At 41.7% G+C, this 19,343-nt stretch overlaps 1 protein-coding gene across 2 annotated transcripts in view; it reads left to right on the top strand.

Moving 5' to 3' along the window:
• The window catches only part of RELN (reelin), an 841,105-nt gene that overhangs the window by 125,973 nt on the left and 695,789 nt on the right, over positions 1-19,343 (top strand). For both annotated transcript variants that reach the window (XM_040412563.1, XM_040412554.1), the window contains exon 3: positions 5,127-5,262. In XM_040412563.1, the coding sequence (XP_040268497.1) occupies positions 5,127-5,262 (136 nt within the window). The remainder of the gene's footprint in view (positions 1-5,126; positions 5,263-19,343) is intronic.

Genomic DNA, 19,343 nt, shown 5'->3' with positions numbered 1-19,343 from the left:
AGAGATCCTTCTTCCTCATACTGTGAAGTTGATCATTGCATGTAATGCAGCGCCTTACCTCCACTGAGTGAGCAGCTAACTGTCGGGAACGCTTCCTTCCTGAGAATCTGCTTCCCTTCACCCTGTCTAAATCCACCTTAAGGGTTTACCTAAACGAATGGATTGGAGGTAGCTTTGATCTTGGTTGTCTTGGCATCAGTGAAACATAACTGTACATAGAGGTGTGGGAAGTTAACCCTCGCCTTGACTTACAGTTACATATAAAAATATGTGCAGCATGTGCATGAGGTTTTTGGTACTACAGCCTGTTATACATTTTCTATCTGTAAATCCGGATGTAAAGTTTGTAGCAGTTCTGAAATGTATAAACAAGCCCTTACATGTACAATAACTGTGGTCTTTCTTTTTCTTTTTGCAGTCATATATAAAAATTCATATAGTGAAAAGTATGCAAATGATAAAATGTATACATGATACAATGCATACTGTCTTTAGAACTACTTCATGACTTGTAGACGTAAAGATCAGTGTAATCACGTAGATTAGGGAAAAATAGGTGCAACACTTCTAATTATGTTCAGTTTGTTGTGTTCTCAGCTTGTCTAGTGAAGCTGCTTCCTGAAAGGAAACTATTTCATGTCAATGGTGTAAAATGAGCAAGTGGCATTTATGGTGCTCTTTGTTGACTAACATCTGGGCTTCTTTTATGCATGTTCAATGGTTGAAAATCTTGTATTACTTTCAGTGAATGACTCCTAAAATTTTTGGCTCTTTAATCAGCCTCTCTTGCCTGTCTGACATGCTTTCAATGCATCAATCACTGCACAATAGACCACGGACTATGTGTGTGCTGCTGTCTAAGCATCCTGCACATAGATACATATATGCCTGACAGTCAGTTTAGTCTTTCTAATTAATTGTGAGTAATTCATTTGACTTGAGACATTCTGGCAAAGTTCAGTTCAGCGACTAAGCAAGTCAGTTGTCTTGGATAGATAATGCTATTCTATGCATAATAAAATGAAGAGACACTCAGGATACAGATATGCAAGTGTCTACTTAATATAGCCACCCAAAACTGCAAATCAGTTATGAATAAGGGCAATGTTCACAATTGCACCACTATCTGCGGTGGAAGTTCCTGTAGGAGGCTCCTTTACAAACTTTGAAAATAAAAAAAGCAGTAGAAAATACTGCTGCATGGAGCAGTTTTTGTCCGACAGGATGCTGGGGCCAAAAACTGAAAACTGACATACCCCATTATAGTCAGCAGGATCTGTCGGACTCTGTTAGTATCTGACATGCCACATACGGCTTCCATTCTTCTGTTGCTATACCAAAAAAAGAGAAACGGAAATTTGCTGAGATGTGAACCTAGCCTTAGTCTAATCTCACACGTGTATTACAGGCACATTTCTGTCTGCCTATTACATCTGCAAATTTGGGCTTGTGCTTGTGTAAAATTGGCCTTATGCTACCTTCACACTCAGAATTCACATTCAACAACAACCTACAGTCAGCAACAGAACACCCAGCACTGCAACAACCTACACTGCAGTACAACACAAATGAATGAGGATTCCAAGCAAGCTGAGGATTTAAGTACCTGCATGTCCTTTGTGGTTTTACCCAAAAATGTGTTTGAGTGTAAATTCTCCTGTAATATCAATTGCCAATGTTTTGGGCCTTCATGAATCAGCCTGCGGGCTCATGCACATGGCTGTATGTTCGTTCGGCATCTGATCTGCATGGGTCGGATGCGGACCTATTCATTTGAATGCTCTCCGCATCCGCATGTCTGTCACATTTCCCTGCAAAAAAGATAGAACATGTCCTATTCGTTGTCTGTTTTACGGACAAGGATCGGACATTTCTAGAGGAGAGTGAAAAAAAATGGCAGCATGCACACAGCCGGGATCTGTGTTTTGCGGACCCCAAAATGGATGTGGTGGTCTGCATGAGCCCTGCATCAGATTTATCATCAGGGCACTCACCTTGTTATCTAATGCACTCTTAGATGTTATAGTGACATGTCATGTATTATTATGGGTGGTGGTTTGGGTAGTGAAACCTCCACTGACTGCTGAAATGAAGAGGCATATTTGCTCAGTTAAGCACTGTGATTCTGTGACTGTGAATGGCTTTACTCAGCTCTCTTCAGAGACAAATGCAGAGTGGGGTAGAAGCCCATATACTTCTGTACACCACTTTACTCTTATCTTGTGATATGGACAATTTAAGATAAAGTACCTCCCGAAGAAGCCGTATTGTCAAAATGCGCTGGAATCTAAGTGGGTCTCGCTTTCATTATATGCCATCATTTGGTCGATAATTTATTGGATATTGAATCAGCAGGCTTATTAGTAGATACAGTTAGAAAAGTTGGATATCTTTTTCGCTTATAGCCCCTTGCACTATGTTATTCTATGCATTTTCTGACCAAATAATTTATATTATACCAACGTTTCATACTTTTGGCTCATTGCAGTATGACTGTTAGTTTTGGCGGCAGATATTTTCTTAAATTTACATGAATTTTGATATTTATTATATCTATTATTTATAATATATTACTGTACTGCATTTTTAGCCTATTGCAATGAGATTAGTAACTTTGGGAATATGTCCTGCTGATTTAATTTATATACACTTTTTATACATTATAAGTATTTATTCATAATGTATGCATCAATACTGATAATTATAACCACCAAGTATAAATTTATATTTATTTTTCTTTTTGATATATTTTTGGCATATATATGTAATATATCATCAATTTACTATATAACTATTTATTATTTTGGTATTTTATATCATTCTATTTTTTTCTTATATATTATCCACCACCTTGTTGATTAATGGCAGCCTTGTTCCCTCTAATAACATTTTTATCAGATTTTATGGGGTGTGTTTTTTTTTCTGTTGATATATCAATAAGGATTAATTATATTTTAATATAATATGGTCGGTCTTGTCGGTCTTACATTTTTTTTATGTAGTAATTAAAAGGCATTTATAGGTGATCACTTTAGGATAAAACCTGCACTGTATAGAGATTCTGATGACAGTATAACCCTGGCTGATTTTTGTGAGGTGTAGTGTTGTCATGGCCATCTTGTATGGACTCAAACCACAAGCAACAGCAAAGAGCAAAAATATAGTCCTTGATATTTCGGATGGATGTATCAGGGAAATGTCATTTAGGGAAACATATGTTGAACAAATTGAATACATCATGTACATTGAAAGTCTGGTCTACATTGAGCTAAATTCATGTTATATTGAAGGAATAAGGTGTTGTAAGTTTTTTAAATTTAAATGGATTGTCTGGTCAGTAATTTTAAATTTTATTTTTTTAAAGGCACAGAATGCTTAAAAAAATAAAAAGTAATACCTCACTAATCCCCTGCCAATCCCAAACCAACACTTCCCAGGTCTCTTGTCAGTCTTTACTTCCTGATCCCTCTTGACATGTGATGCTGCAGCCATTTTCAGGCTGTAATAAATAATGAGTAATGGACCAGGGGGTAGAGACCAGCGGGGGACCAGGAAGAATTGGAGCAGGAGTAATGGTATTGGTCAGATGAGTATAACTTTTTTCTTAAAGAATTCTAAACCTAAAAAAATATTGGCTGGACAATCAATTTTGAAGTGTACCTGAGTTTTCAAAAAGAGTTTGTATAATGACTGTGCTTCATTGTAGAATCATAACACTGAAGGAACTGTTATGTTTGTTTTTTCAGCCATATTATTCCCTGTGTCAGCTGCACAGCTAGATGCATTTCACACAAAAGCAGGGGATACCTTCTGCAAGACTGTACTGCTGTGACATCCTTGAACTTACTTCCCACTATGCTTGTTTTGGGCTCTGTATCTCACAAAACAGATAAGAAGGGATAAATCATATATACAGACACACAGGAGGCTCCTGTAATGTTCAGAAGCAGTTATTTTTTCAGGTTCATGATCTTATCTAGCTTTGACACACACACACTTCCTCTCAAACATTTTCTGAGTGTCTGTTACCAGGGACAGATCTTGCCAGATCTTAGGTGGAAGTGAGACCCTTAGTGGCCTTGACTTTACTTACAGTTTTTTTCTTCAAGTGGATACAGGCAAAAAAATTTAAATGAAGTGATTTAGAAATGGTCTAGATATACTATTCTCTATTAAATGAAATAAAGATTGTGTGAAAGTACGGTGACTCTTTAAATCAAATTCCTATAATACAATAGTCTCTGGGTAGTTCCAAACTTATATATCTGTCCTAGAGTTAATTTGTGAAATAAAGAAAAACTTTAAGGTGTTTTTGAAAACCTGGAAACTGGGATACATGATGCATTTATATGTTGTTCATAAATCCTGAGTATCCTGTACGACTTTGTTAGTGCCCGAAATACCATTAATATTGTTCAGGCAGAGTAATTTGAGGGTGTTTCATGGGAGAAAGGTACTTTCCTTAAAGAAAATACTCCCTATAGACCTTGAAGGGCATCCGTCAGCATATTCGTACCTATGAAACTGGCTAACCTATTGCATGTGCGCTTGGCAGCTGAAGGCATCTGTGTTGGTCCCATGTTCATATGTGGTCGCATTGCTGAGTAAAATGATTTATATGCAAATGAGCCTCTAGGAGCAGCGGGGACATTACCGTTATACCTAGAGGCTCTGCTCTATGCATTTGCCACACTTGACAGACCAGGCATCATGAGGTTTTTACTGCCTGGCAGCAGTTGCAGAGTGAGCAGAACCTCTAGGTGTAACGGTAACACCCCTGCTGATCCCAGAGTCTCATTTGCATATATTAAAACTTCATTTTTCTCACCAATGTGGACACATATGAACATGGGATCAACACAGATGCCTTCAGCTCATGGCAGCTAGTCTACATTGCAAAGGTGGGACATAATGGTTTCAGGAGTCTTATAGTTAGTGCTCAAGTAAATGATCCATGATTCTTTAGCGCATTCCAAAAGATTCAAGTTTTAGAAGTTGAATTTTTTGGGTTGTAACTCACATGTATTTTTTTTTATATATACATGTCCTGTACATTTTACATACTGTACATTTAAGTTAGAGTGGATGTGATTAAAATTGCCTCACTGGCTGTTATATTTCTTCAGGTATAATGTCTGACCACCAGTTTGGAACTCAGTTCATGTGTAGCGTTGTGGCTTCACATGTAAGCCACCTGCCAACTACAAACCTCAGCTTTGTGTGGATCGCCCCGCCAGCTGGAACAGGATGTGTCAACTTCATGTAAGTAAATTCTTCAAATTCAAATGGATTTTTTTTTTTTATTAAATAGTTGTCAAGCTACATTTTTATTTAGCAAATGCTTACTTTATTAACAATGGGTTCATCTTTAACTGGTTTAACTGCCTGCCGTACATATATGGCGTAAGCTTAAGGCAGGTGACCAAGTGTTTGGATAGCTGAATGTCAGGTCCCTTAGTGCGAAGAACTGCCAGAGACCCTAGAGAGAAGACAAAAGTGGTTGAGTCATACAAATGAAAAAACAGACAATCTATTTTATTGTAATACTATATTATTTTTTGAAAATAACCCTGTTCCTGAACTGGTTAAACAAACTGCTTTCTGAGCCTCCATCACAAATTCTTATTGATAATATAAAGTGGACACCTCAAACAAATCTAAATATACCAGGTTCTTCCCGTGAGCAAAAAGCAAAAAGCAATGTGTATTTGCAAACCACAGTACACATGAAAAAAAGGAGCATACCAGGCCAGAAATCCTTAAAAAATACCATCATTTTATTATGGCGTCCATTAATAAATCACAACTCTAAAAGCCACAGCCCAAGCCCCTGATAAGTCAAAAATCTATTTGCAAAATATGGTAATGCTGACAAAGTGGCTAGTGCAAAATGTACTGACAAAACATAGTAACGATGTCACATCAGAGATGCTAGAATATCCCAAATCTGATATACTGTCACCACCAGATCTTTGAGTAGTTCTGTTAGACGTTCTTCAGTACCTTCTGCATGATCTTCTTTTGTTTTTCTTTCGTTTTGACATCTCTCCTCCCTCTCCCAGCTGTCATCTATTAGCAGTGATTGCCTCCCTATATATCTCCTCCCCATACTGCCTTACCTTGCGGTTTATACAACTTCCTGGAGTGTGCTGATGCTAGAAGCTGTTACAATGATGCATTAATTTATATACCGGCCATAGGGGGTATTTTCATCCACACTTGTCTGCATTTCCCTTCTGCGTTTTAAGAAATTCTTGTATTCATTGTATTGTATTTTTTGCATATATGTTTAATAAAATATTTTTGTATGAACATCACCGCTGGCATCTATAGGAGTTTGTGAATTTGTGGCCGTGCGGTGCACATTTTGGCTGGCGACAGCCATTTTTTTGAGTCTATTAAGCTGTTACTGCTGCATCCACAAGATAAGTCTGTTTCTTTATTTCTGTGGACTTGATCCTAGGTGACCCTGACACCCTCCGTATTAAGTGTAGGGAGCCGGTGGTCGTGTCCCCTCACTATTATAGGGTGTTCAGGTGTAATACAGTCGAGGAACGAGGGTATGCAATTTTCTACCATTGAGATTTTTGCATAGGCTGAGCAGTAAGGGAGAGAGCTAGGGCTGTTACAGGGCTTACCCTTTTGTTCCTTAGTTTTGGATCAAGTCAGTCGGATCTCATTTGTGTCTTCTAGTTTTCTGTAACACCATCCGTGACATTATAAACCGCCAAAACCGTCTTAAGCATGAATCCGGTTTCAACCTTGATTGACCGCATGCAGGGTCTTTCACTGGAGGTAGCAGATCTCCGGAAAACTGTCTCTCAGTTTGAGGTGACCGTTTCTGCTTGCGTTCATGGAATTTGTTCTGAGCCTAAAATCTCGCTTCCGGATATGTTCTCCGGGGTAGTGAGAATTTTGTTTGTTTTAGAGAGGCTTGCAAACTCCATTTTCGCCTACTTCCCCATTCCTCTGGTGATGAGGAGTGGAGGGTGGGGATCATCATCTCGCTACTCAGGGATAACGCTCAGTCCTGGGCCTTATCGCTGCCGGTGGGGGCACGGCCCCTCCGTTCAGTGGATGAATTTTTTTTAGCCCTGGGTCAGATACAGTACAGACCAAAAGTTTGGACACACCTTCTCATTCAAAGAGTTTTCTTTATTTTCATGAATATGAAAATTGTAGATTCACACTGAAGGCATCAAAACTATGAATTAACACATGTGGAATTATATACATAACAAACAAGTGTGAAACAACTGAAAATATGTCATATTCTAGGTTCTTCAAAGTAGCCACCTTTTGCTTTGATTACTGCTTTGCACACTCTTGGCATTCTCTTGATGAGCTTCAAGAGGTAGTCCCCTGAAATGGTTTTCACTTCACAGGTGTGCCCTGTCAGGTTTAATAAGTGGGATTTCTTGCCTTATAAATGGGGTTGGGACCATCAGTGGCGTTGAGGAGAAGTCAGGTGGATACACAGTTGATAGTCCTACTGAATAGACTGTTAGAATTTGTTTTATGGCAAGAAAAAAGCAGCTAAGTAAAGAAAAACGAGTGGCCATCATTACTTTAAGAAATGAAGGTTAGTCAGTCAGCCGAAAAATTGGGAAAACTTTGAAAGTAAGGGCTATTTGACCATGAAGGCGAGTGATGGGGTGCTGCGCCAGATGACCTGGCCTCCACAGTCACCGGACCTGAACCCAATCGAGATGGTTTGGGGTGAGCTGGACTGCAGAGTGAAGGCAAAAGGGCTAACAAGTGCTAAGCATATCTGGGAACTCCTTCAAGACTGTTGGAAGACCATTTCAGGGGACTACCTCTTGAAGCTCATGAAGAGAATGCCAAGAGTGTGAAAAGCAGTAATCAAAGCAAAAGGTGGCTACTTTGAAGAACCTAGAATATGACATATTTTCAGTTGTTTCACAGTTGTTTGTTATGTATATAATTCCACATGTGTTAATTCATAGTTTTGATGCCTTCATAGTCATGAAAATAAAGAAAACTCTTTGAATGAGAAGGTGTGTCCAAACTTTTGGTCTGTACTGTATATGATGATCCGGATCGTTTTTCTCTGGCGGAATCTAAACTGCGTCTTTTATGCCAGAGTAAACAGTCCGTAGAGATATATTGTTCAGAATTTCGGAGATGGGCAGCTGATACTGGTTGGAATGATGCTGCACTCCGAAGTCAATTTTGCCATGGTCTTTCAGAGGGATTGAAAGATGCATTTGCCTTTCATGAGAGACCTATCTCTTTGGAGTCTGCCATGTCTCAGGCCGTTCGTATTGACAGGTGTCTTAGAGAGAGAGGAGAGATCACTCCTTCCTGTCATACTCAGTCCAAGGACAGTGCGGCGGTCTCATTCAGTGCGCAGGGGTCTCAGTCTCTCTCAATCCCTTCTGAGCAGGAGCCCATGCAGCTGGGTTTGCTTGTCTCTGACAATAGAAGATTCAGCTCTCAGAGGAGAGTTTGTTTCTGTTGTGGAGGTATAAATCATTTGGCAAATGTTTGTCCCTCTAGGAGATTCAGGCAGTTTTTTGAGAGTAATAAAGAAACAAAAAGAAAAAATCCTCTAAAAACGTTCCATCTGTTACTATTGGCAAGGTTGATGTGGAAATTGAAGGTTTTCCGTTTGCTTGTAGTTCCCGTTTTGTCCTACCTGCCAGGGTGGCGCTAGAGAGCAAGAACATTTTTGGTGAGAGTTTTGTAGATAGTGGAGCAGCTGTCAATCTCATTGATAATCAATTTGCTATAACACATGGTTTCCAGGTATGCACTTTGGGAAAGGATATACCTCTTTTTCCTATTGATTCCGCTCCACTTTCTCAGAAATCGTTAAAGGGCATAGTTCACAATATCCGCTTGATTGTGAGTGATACTCATGTTGAGGATCTGTCATGTTTCATCCTAAGCGGGTTGCCTACTCCTCTAGTGTTGGGGCTACCCTGGCTCACTAAACATAACCCCACCATTGATTGGCAAGTGAGGCAAATAAATGGTTGGAGTGACTTTTGCAGAGAGAATTGCCTCACGACATCTGTTTCAGAGGTTTCTACTAAGACTGTACCATCTTTTCTCTCTGAATTTTCGGATGTGTTTTCTGAGAGTGGTGTTCAGGAGCTGCCCCCTCACAGGGAGTAAGATTGCCCTATTAATCTCATCCCAGACACCAAGCTGCCTAAATCTCGTTTATACAATCTCTCCCAACCTGAAAGGGTCGCTATGCGTGCTTATATCTCTGAGAGCCTGAGGACACATACGACCCTCGAAGTCACCTGTTGCCGCTGTTTTTTTCTTTGTTAAGAAAAAAGATGGTTCTTTAAGACCATGTCTGGATTTTAGGGACCTGAACAGTATCACAATTCGTGACCCTTATCCGCTTCCTCTGATCCTGGACCTGTTTAACCAGATTGTTGGGGCTAAAGTTTTTTCCAAGTTGGATTTAAGAGGGGCATACAACCTGGTCAGGGTCAGAGAAGGAGACGAATGGAAGACGGCCTTCAATACCCCTGAGGGCCATTTTGAGAATTTGGTTATGCCTTTTGGTTTGATGAATGCTCCAGCCGTCTTTCAGCATTTTGTGAACAGCATTTTTTATCATTTAATGGGGAAATTTGTACTAGTGTATCTAGATGACATTTTGATTTTTTCTCCTGATTTCAAAACTCATAAGGACCACCTACGTCAGGTCTTGCTCATCCTGCGGGAGAATAAATTGTACGCTAAACTGGAAAAATGTGTGTTTGCGGTTCCAGAAATTCAATTTCTGGGGTTTCTTCTCTCCGCTTCTGGTTTTCGCATGGACCCCGAGAAGGTCCGCGCTGTGCTTGAGTGGAAGCTTCCTGAGAATCAGAAGGCGCTGATGCGTTTTTTGGGTTTTGCCAATTATTACAGGAAGTTTATTTTGAATTATTCCTCTGTTGTTAAGCCACTCACTGATATGACTAGAAAGGGGGTAGATTTTTCCTCCTGGTCGGTAGAGGCGCGTAAGGCCTTTTCTAGTATCAAGGAGAGTTTTGCTTCCGCTCCCATCTTAGTACAACCTGATATCTCTCTGCCCTTCATAGTTGCGGTGGACGCTTCTGAGGTGGGTGTGGGTGCGGTCTTGTCTCACGGTCCCTCTCCTGCCAAATGGTGACCGTGTGCCTTTTTCTCGAAGAAACTCTCCTCCGCAGAGAGAAATTACGATGTGGGAGATAGGGAGTTGTTGGCATCAAGTTAGCTTTTGAGGAATGGCGCCATTGGCTAGAGGGAGCCAGACACCCTATTACCGTGTTTACCGACCATAAGAATCTGGCCTACTTGGAGTCAGCCAAGCGTCTGAACCCGAGACAGGCCAGATGGACTTTGTTCTTTTCAAGGTTTAATTTTGTTGTCACGTTCCGCCCTGGGGTTAAGAATGTGAAGGCGGATGCCCTGTCACGTTGTTTTCCGGGTGGGGGGAACTTTGAAGACCCGGGTCCCATTTTGGCTGAAGGGGTGGTTGTGTCTGCTCTTTATCCTGAATTGGAGGCAGAGGTTCAGGCAGCCCAGGCAGAGGCTCCTGATCTTTGTCCTCCTGGGAGGTTGTTTGTGCCTCTCACTTTACGACACAAGGTTTTTAAGGAGCACCACGATACTGTCCTTGCTGGGCACCCGGGGGGTAGAGCCACAGTGGATCTCATTGCTCTGAGATTCTGGTGGCCGGCTCTTCGTATGTCGGTTGAGGGTTTTGTGGCAACCTGCGCTCGTGCCAAAGTCCCTCATTCACGGCCATCGGGTCCTCTCCTTCCGTTACCCATTCCTTCCCGTCCTTGGACACATCTGTCCATGGATTTCATTACAGACCTGCCTCGTTCCTCGGGGAAGACTGTGATTCTGGTGGTGGTGGACCGTTTTAGCAAAATGGCGCATTTTGTTCCTTTTCCTGGTTTGCCCAATGCTAAAACGCTGGCGCAGGCATTTATTGATCACATTGTCAAACTGCATGGTATCCCTTCAGACATAGTCTCTGATAGGGGCACGCAGTTTGTTTCCAGATTCTGGAAGGCCTTCTGTTCTCGCTTGGGGGTTTGGTTGTCATTCTCTTCTGCTTTCCACCCGCAGTCGAATGGCCAGACAGAACGCGTCAATCAGAATCTGGAGACATATCTGCGTTGTTTTGTGGCGGAGAATCAGGAGGATTGGTGTTCTTTTCTCTCCCTTGCTGAGTTTGCTTTAAATAACCGTCGTCAGGAGTCCTCTGATAGGTCACCATTTTTTGGTACATATGGGTTTCATCCGCAGTTTGGGACATTCTCTGGAGAGGGGGCTTCTGATTTACCTGATGAGGAGAGATTCTCCTCGTCTTTGTCATCTATTTGGCAAAAGATTCAGGATAATCTAAAGAGCATGAGTGAGAGATATAAGCGTGTGGCGGATAAGAGACGTGTGCCTGGTCCGGACCTGAATGTTGCTTATCTGGTATGGTTGTCTACTAAGAATATCAAATTGAAGGTTCCCTCCTGGAAGTTGGGTCCTAAATTTATTGGGCCTTACAAAATCTTGTCCGGCATCAATCCCGTTGCCTACCATCTTGATCTTCCTCAGACTTGGAAGATCCATAATGTTTTTCACAAGTCCCTATTAAAACCTTATGTCCAACCCACTGTACCCTACTCTTTGCCTCCTCCTCCGATTGTGGTTGATGGTAATCTTGAATTTCAGGTCTCTAGGATTGTGGACTCTCATATTGTCCGCGGTTCTCTTCAGTATCTCGTTCATTGGGAGGGTTATGGTCCTGAGGAGAGGATGTGGGTTCCAGTGGCGGACATTAAGGCCACTCGTCTTCTCAGGGCATTCCATAGGTCCCATCATGAGAAGGTGGGCTCTGAGTGTCCGGAGTCCACTCGTAGAGGGAGGGGTACTGTCACCACCAGATCTTTGAGAAGTTCTGCTAGACGTTCTTCAGTACCTTCTGCATGATCTTCTTTTGTTTTTCTTTCGTTTTGACATTTCTCCTTCCTCTCCCAGCTGTCATCTATTAGCAGTGATTGCCTCCCTATATATCTCCTCCCCATACTGCCTTACCTTGCGGTTTATACAACTTCCTGGAGTGTGCTGATGCTAGAAGCTGTTACTGCTGCATCCACAAGATAAGTCTGTTTCTTTATTTCTGTTTTCCTGTGGGCTTGATCCTGGGTGACCCTGACTCCCTCCGTATTAAGTGTAGGGAGCCGGTGGTCGTGTCCCCTCACTATTATAGGGTGTTCAGGTGTAATACAGTCGAGGAACGAGGAAAATGCAATTTTCTACTATTGAGATTTTTGCATAGGCTGAGCAGTAAGGGAGAGAGCTAGGGCTGTTACAGAGCTTACCCTTTTGTTCCTTAGTTTTGGATGAAGTCAGTCGGATCTCATTTGTGTCTTCTAGTTTTCTGTAACACCATCCGTGACATATACAGGGTGGGCCATTTATATGGATACACCTTAATAAAATGGGAATGGTTGGTGATATTAACTTCCTGTTTGTGGCACATTAGTATATGTGAGGGGGGAAACTTTTCAATATGGGTGGTGACCATGGCGGCCATTTTGAAGTCGGCCATTTTGAATCCAACTTTTGTTTTTTCAATAGGAAGAGGGTCATATGACACATCAAACTTATTGGGAGTTTCACAAGAAAAACAATGGTGTGCTTGGTTTTAACGTAACTTTATTCTTTCATGAGTTATTTACAAGTTTCTGACCACTTATAAAATGTGTTCAATGTGCTGCCCATTGTGTTGGATTGTCAATTCAACCCTCTTCTCCCACTCTTCACACACTGATAGCAACACCGCAGGAGAAATGCTAGCACAGGCTTCCAGTATCCGTAGTTTCAGGTGCTGCACATCTCGTATCTTCACAGCATAGACAATTGCCTTCAGATGACTCCAAAGATAAAAGTCTAAGGGGGTCAGATTGGGAGACCTTGGGGGCCATTCAACTGGCCCACGATGACCAATCCACTTTCCAGGAAACTGTTCATCTAGGAATGCTCGGACCTGACACCCATAATGTGGTGGTGCACCATCTTGCTGGAAAAACTCAGGGAACGTGCCAGCTTCAGTGCATAAAGAGGGAAACACATCATCATGTAGCAATTTCGCATATCCAGTGGCCTATCTTTGTACCCCATATACCACACCATACCATCAATTTTTTTGTTCCAACAGTCTTGGAGGGATCTATCCAATGTGGGTTAGTGTCAGACCAATAGCGGTGGTTTTGTTTGTTAACTTCACCATTCACATAAAAGTTTGCCTCATCACTGAACAAAATCTTCTGCGTAAACTGAGGGTCCTGTTCCAATTTTTGTTTTGCCCATTCTGCAAATTCAGTGCGCCGATCTGGGTCATCCTCGTTGAGCTGCTGCAGTATCTGGAGTTTGTAAGGGTGCCATTTGTGAGTAGCTAATATCCGCCGAAGGGATGTTCGACTAATGCCACTCTCCAGTGACATGCGGCGAGTACTACACTGTGGGCTCTTGCTGAATGAAGCTAGGATAGCCACTGATGTTTCTTCATTAGAGACAGATTTCATGCGTCCACATTTTGGCAAATCCAACACTGAACCAGTTTCACGTAACCTCGGCGACATGTCAATGGCTGTAAACAAAGAGAAACTTGTAAATAACTCATGAAAGAGTAAAGTTACGTTAAAACCAAGCACACCATTGTTTTTCGTGTGAAATTCCCAATAAGTTTGATGTGTCACATGACCCTCTTCCTATTGAAAAAACAAAAGTTGGATTCAAAATGGCCGAATTCCAAATGGCCGCCATGGTCACCACCCATCTTGAAAAGTTTCCCCCCTCACATATACTAATGTGCCACAAACAGGAAGTTAATATCACCAACCATTCCCATTTTATTAAGGTGTATCCATATAAATGGCCCACCCTGTATAATCCTGTGATGTAAGACAACAAAAATAAATAAGTCATACCATGATATAAACATACAAAATAAAAAGTAAAGAACAGCTTCACATAAATAGGGCTGTGTAACATTCCCCACACGCTTTGCCCCTGGCACAGCTTCATTAGAATACTTCACGAATTCTGTGTATTTTAAGTGTTTTTAAATTGCTTGTATTTGTCTCAGATGACATTAATAAAAAGATGGTATTTTTGGCGTGGTGTGCTCTGTTTTGTGATGTGTCCTGTAGTTTGCTAACCCATTGCAGATTCTGACATATTTGAGCGGTAATATAGCATTTTTTTTCCTGTCAAAACAACTGATACCTTGGCCTAACCTGATGAACCCCATTATAAGTCAATGGTGCCTGTGATGTCCTTTAAGACTCAGCAGTAAGCGCTATGCACTGAGGAAAGGAGAAGGCAGATATGGTTCAAAATCTCTTCTGTCCTCTCTTTCGGGACCTGATCTGCCCCTGCTTGATTTCCGGACGGTAGCTTTAATCCCACGTCATACATGTACGGTTCTCTGGATTAAGGGTCCATTCACACGTCCGTTGTTTCTTTCCTGATCTGTTCCGTTTTTTGCTGAACAGATCTGGACCAGATCGGGTCCTGAAAAAAAACGGACAGCTCAATGTCTGATTTTTTTTCAGGACCCATTGAAAATAAATGGGTCCAGATCTGGTCCAGATCTGTTCAGCAAAAAACGGAACAGATCAGGAAAGAAACAACGGACGTGTGAATGGACCCTAAAGCCCGGCACCAAGTCTGGGAAAATGCTTATTGGTTAATACAGCTCCAGTCACGCAGACAAAGTGGGTCATTTATGATGCAGAAATACGCCTATAGTAGGCATATTCCAGCCACAGATTGCTACGCAACGGACTTCTTCCCACTTACGCCAGGTCCAAAATTGTGGGCTTGACGGTGGAAGGGGAAGGGCCGGCAGCCCATCTCATTTACCATTTTCTATAACTGTTTCAGGGGTAGAAAATGGTCTAAATGTAAGACAGCTTCCTTGCGGTTGATCCGCCGAAGTTATGCAGAGGTTGGCGCTTCTTCATAACTTCGGCGAAACCACTGCCAGTGAAGGGCTTTATTAAGACCAGCGTCTAAAACGCTGGTCTTAATAAATGTGCCCCAAAGTCCGTAACTGTGTGACAAGAGACTGTTATAACTAATGAACGCTGCACTTTTGCAGTGAGGCTCAGTTCACACCTGAGCGTTTTACAGCGCGTTCCTACGCGCTGTAAAACGCTCAACAAGGAGAAACCGATGCTTCCCTATGGGAATGGTTCTCACCTGGGCGTTTTACAGCGCGTACGATCGCGCTGTAAAACGCCCGACGCTCAAACAAGTACAGGAGCGTTTTTTTGGGCGCTTGTCGCGCGTTCCCGTACATAGACTTTCGGGAACGCGCGACACTGTGTGTACACTTGTCTCTGTATGCGCGCTTGTAAACGCCCGTACAATCGCGCATACAGAGCGCTCCTTTCAGAACGCTCAGGTGTGAACTGAGCCTGAAGGAAAGTGCTTGCTAATTAAACTGTGCTTGATTTTCATACAGGCACAAAACTGATTGCACAGACAGACAATCAGTGGTAACACTATCCAGCAGGACAGGGCAGTGCAGGCCACAGGTTGTGCACCCCTGTGTTTGACACTTATAAGGATTGTCCTTCGGTATAATTTTTTTTATACTGTACATAGCTCATAGTGGGTTAAAAAAAAGCCATACTCACAATCACTGATCCCCAGCCAGTTTAATGCTTACCAGTCCCTGCTTCTACAGTTCTTGGTCTCAGCTCAACACATATCTGGTTGTGCCTGTTCAGCCAATCACTGTCCATAGAAGTGACCCACCTGGCATTGTTTTCAGTCACTTTTCTAAGGTTTCCTTCACACATAGTGGCACCTTTATAAAAACTGTCTAAGGATACCTTAACACAAAAATGTAGTCTAATTGTTTCTCAAATGCATGTGTTTTTTATGGTGTTTTTATGCATTGAGGCACATATGTGCACTACATTGAGGTACAGTGAACATCTGGAGATGACAAAAATGCACCAAAATACTTGTCAAAAAGTGTAAAAATAAATAAAAATAAAAACACCAGAAAAATAAATCTGTGAAAAAAACAAAGACAGTGTTCCTTGCAGATAGTTTTGAGAAATGAGCTCATAGTATTTGTCATGCTTTTATTCACTTTCTTGTAAAAAGCGGTATTTCACACATTTTTTTACCTGCATTTTCCCCTCAGCCCTATAGGGAAGCCTATGGGTAAATAAAAAAAATTTAAAATAAAAACTCTCTATCACATTCTGCATTTTGGAAAAAAAAACACCACTGACTAAAAAATGCACTATTTGCTGTGTATTTTCTATTTGTAGATCTGGCCTCGACTGTTTTAGAAAAAAAAAAATGGACTGAACAAAAGCTATGTGTTTCCCCCTTCCCACTCTAGTTAACTCTCTGTTCTGTAATAGTACGGAGCTGGGCCTGCAGTGTCACTTGTGGGTGGCGGTTGTATTATACAGCAGGCACCTGTCTCACACTGCTGGGATTGGAGATAACTCCAGTCTCAGCAGTCTAACCCCTTAGGCCCCTTTCACACGGGCGAGTATTCCGCGCGGATGCGATGCGTGAGTTGAACGCATTGCACCCGCACTGAATCCTGACCCATTCATTTCTATGGGGCTGTGCACACGAGCGGTGATTTTCACGCATCACTTGTGCGTTGCGTGAAAATCGCAGCATGCTCCTCTTTGTGCGTTTTTCACGTAACGCAGGCCCCATAGAAATAAATGGGGTTGCGTGAAAATCGCAAGCATCCGCAAGCAAGTGCGGATGCGGTGCGATTTTCACGCACGGTTGCTAGGTGACGATCGGGATGGAGACCCGATCATTATTATTTACCCTTATAACATGGTTATAAGGGAAAATAATAGCATTCTGAATACAGAATGCATAGTACAATAGGGCTTAAAAAAGGGGGTTAAAAAAAAAATATATATTATTTAACTCACCTTAATCCACTTGTTCGCGCAGCCGGCATCTGTTCTGTCTTCATCTGTGCTGTGAGCAATAGGACCTTTGATGACGTCACTACGCTCATCACATGATCCATCATGTTATGGACCATGTGATGAACGCAGTGACGTCATCAAAGGTCCTATTGCTCACAGATGAAGACAGAAGAGAAGCCGGGCTGCGCGAACAAGTGGATTAAGGTGAGTTAACCACTTCAGCCCCCCTACCTTGAACACCCTTAATGACCAGGCCACTTTTTACACTTCTGACCTACACTACTTTTACAGTTTATTGCTCGGTCATGCAACTTACCACCCAAATGAATTTTACCTCCTTTTCTTCTCACTAATAGAGCTTTCACTTGGTGGTATTTCATTGCTGCTGACATTTTTACTTTTTTTGTTATTTATCGAAATTTAACTATTTTTTTGCAAAAAAATGAAATTTTTCACTTTCAGTTGTAAAATTTTGCAAAAAAAAACGACATCCATATATAAATTTTTCTCTAAATTTATTGTCCTACATGTCTTTGATAAAAAAAAAATGTTTGGGTAAAAAAAAAATTATTTATTATTCGCTGATGAGCATAGTGAGTTCATAGAACTTTTTATTTTTTGTCACAAGTTAGCGGAAAATTATGATTTTTTATTTTTATTTTTTCTTACAAAGTCTCATATTCCACTAACTTGTGACAAAAAATAAAAACTTCTATGAACTCACTATGCCCATCACGAAATACCTTGGGGTGTCTTCTTTCCAAAATGGGGTCACTTGTGGGGTAGTTATACTGCCCTGGCATTCTAGGGGCCTTAATGTGTGGTAAGTAGTTTGAAATCAAAATCATTAAAAAATGGCCGGTGAAATCTGAAAGGTGCTCTTTGGAATGTGGGCCCCTTTGCCCACCTAGGCTGCAAAAAAGTGTCACACATGTGGTATCTCCGTACTCAGGAGAAGTTGGGCAATGTGTTTTGGGGTGTCATTTTACATATACCCATGCTGGGTGAGAGAAATATCTCAGCAAAAGACAACTTTTCCCATTTTTTCACAAAGTCTCCCTTTCCGCTAACTTGGGACAAAAATTTCAATCTTTCATGGACTCAATATGCCCCTCACGGAATACCTTGGGGTGTCTTCTTTCCAAAATGGGGTCATTTGTGGGGTGTTTGTACTGCCCTGGCATTTGAGGGTCTCCGCAATCATTACATGTATGGCCAGCATTAGGAGTTTCTGCTATTCTCCTTATATTGAGCATACGGGTAATGAGATTTTTTTTTTTTCGTTCAGCCTCTGGGCTGAAAGAAAACATGAACGACACAGATTTCTTCATTCACATTGTTCAATGTGGATGAAAAAATCTCTGCCAAAAAAAATAAAAGGAGGGGAAAGGCGTCTGCCAGGACATAGGAGCTCCGCCCAACATCCATACCCACTTAGCTCGTATGCCCTGGCAAACCCGATTTCTGCATTCACATCAATCGATGTGGATGAATAAATCATTGCCGGGAATTTTTTTTATTTTTTATATACAAAGTGTTTGCCAAAGCATATGAACACCGCCGCCTCCTCAGCTCATATGCCTCGGCAAACGTATCTTTTACTACAGAGGAGAAATCTCGTCTTGCAGCGCCGCGTACACTGACTTTTATGTAATCTGACAGCAGCGCAATGCTTCTGTCAGAATGCACATCAGTGCTGCAGCTAGTCGATCGGTTGGTCCACCTGGAAGGTAAAAAAACAAAACAAAAAAGAAAAAAACAGGCCGCAACACAATACATTTATTAACTTTATAATAACTTTTGAACAGAACATATAAACTTTTGAACTGAACGTTAACTTTTTGGCTTACCGGTGATTTTTTTTTTTTTTTTTTTACCTTTATAGGACAAACCTCTCCTTCCCCATGGGACAATGTGCAAAGCGCAAATCGCCCAAAGACGTGGCAAAGTACATTATGCACTTTATCCCAGGTGAAAGGAGAGGTTTGCAGTAGCTGTGAGTGTAAGGGCCCTAATAGCTCTGTGTGCCTGTTCTGTGAGATGCAATCCCTATGCTAAGTGTACCTGTGTGTAGTACTTCCGGAAACACTCTCCAAAGCATAGGGCAGGGTGGTCACGGCAGTCAGGACAGAAATAGCGGGTGTCACGCCTTATTCCACTCCTGCTACAGACACCACATCTTTTTCGGGGTGACGGTTGGGTTGAGGTACCAGGAACGACACTGGGGAAATGTCGCTCGTGTAGACGGCTAACTACACTGGTGGTTAGGGCCACGGAACCTCCTGGATACAGGAGGTTCGCGATGATCTCTTCCTGAAATTTGAGGAAGGATCCCGTTCTCCCAGCCTTACTGTAGAGAACAAAACTATTGTACATCGCCAATTGAATCAAATATAC

Source organism: Bufo bufo, chromosome 1, assembly GCF_905171765.1.
Source record: "Bufo bufo chromosome 1, aBufBuf1.1, whole genome shotgun sequence".
Classification (NCBI taxonomy): Eukaryota; Metazoa; Chordata; class Amphibia; order Anura; family Bufonidae; genus Bufo; species Bufo bufo.
Note: the sequence above shows the minus strand (reverse complement) of the source record. Positions and strands in the feature narration are given on the sequence as shown.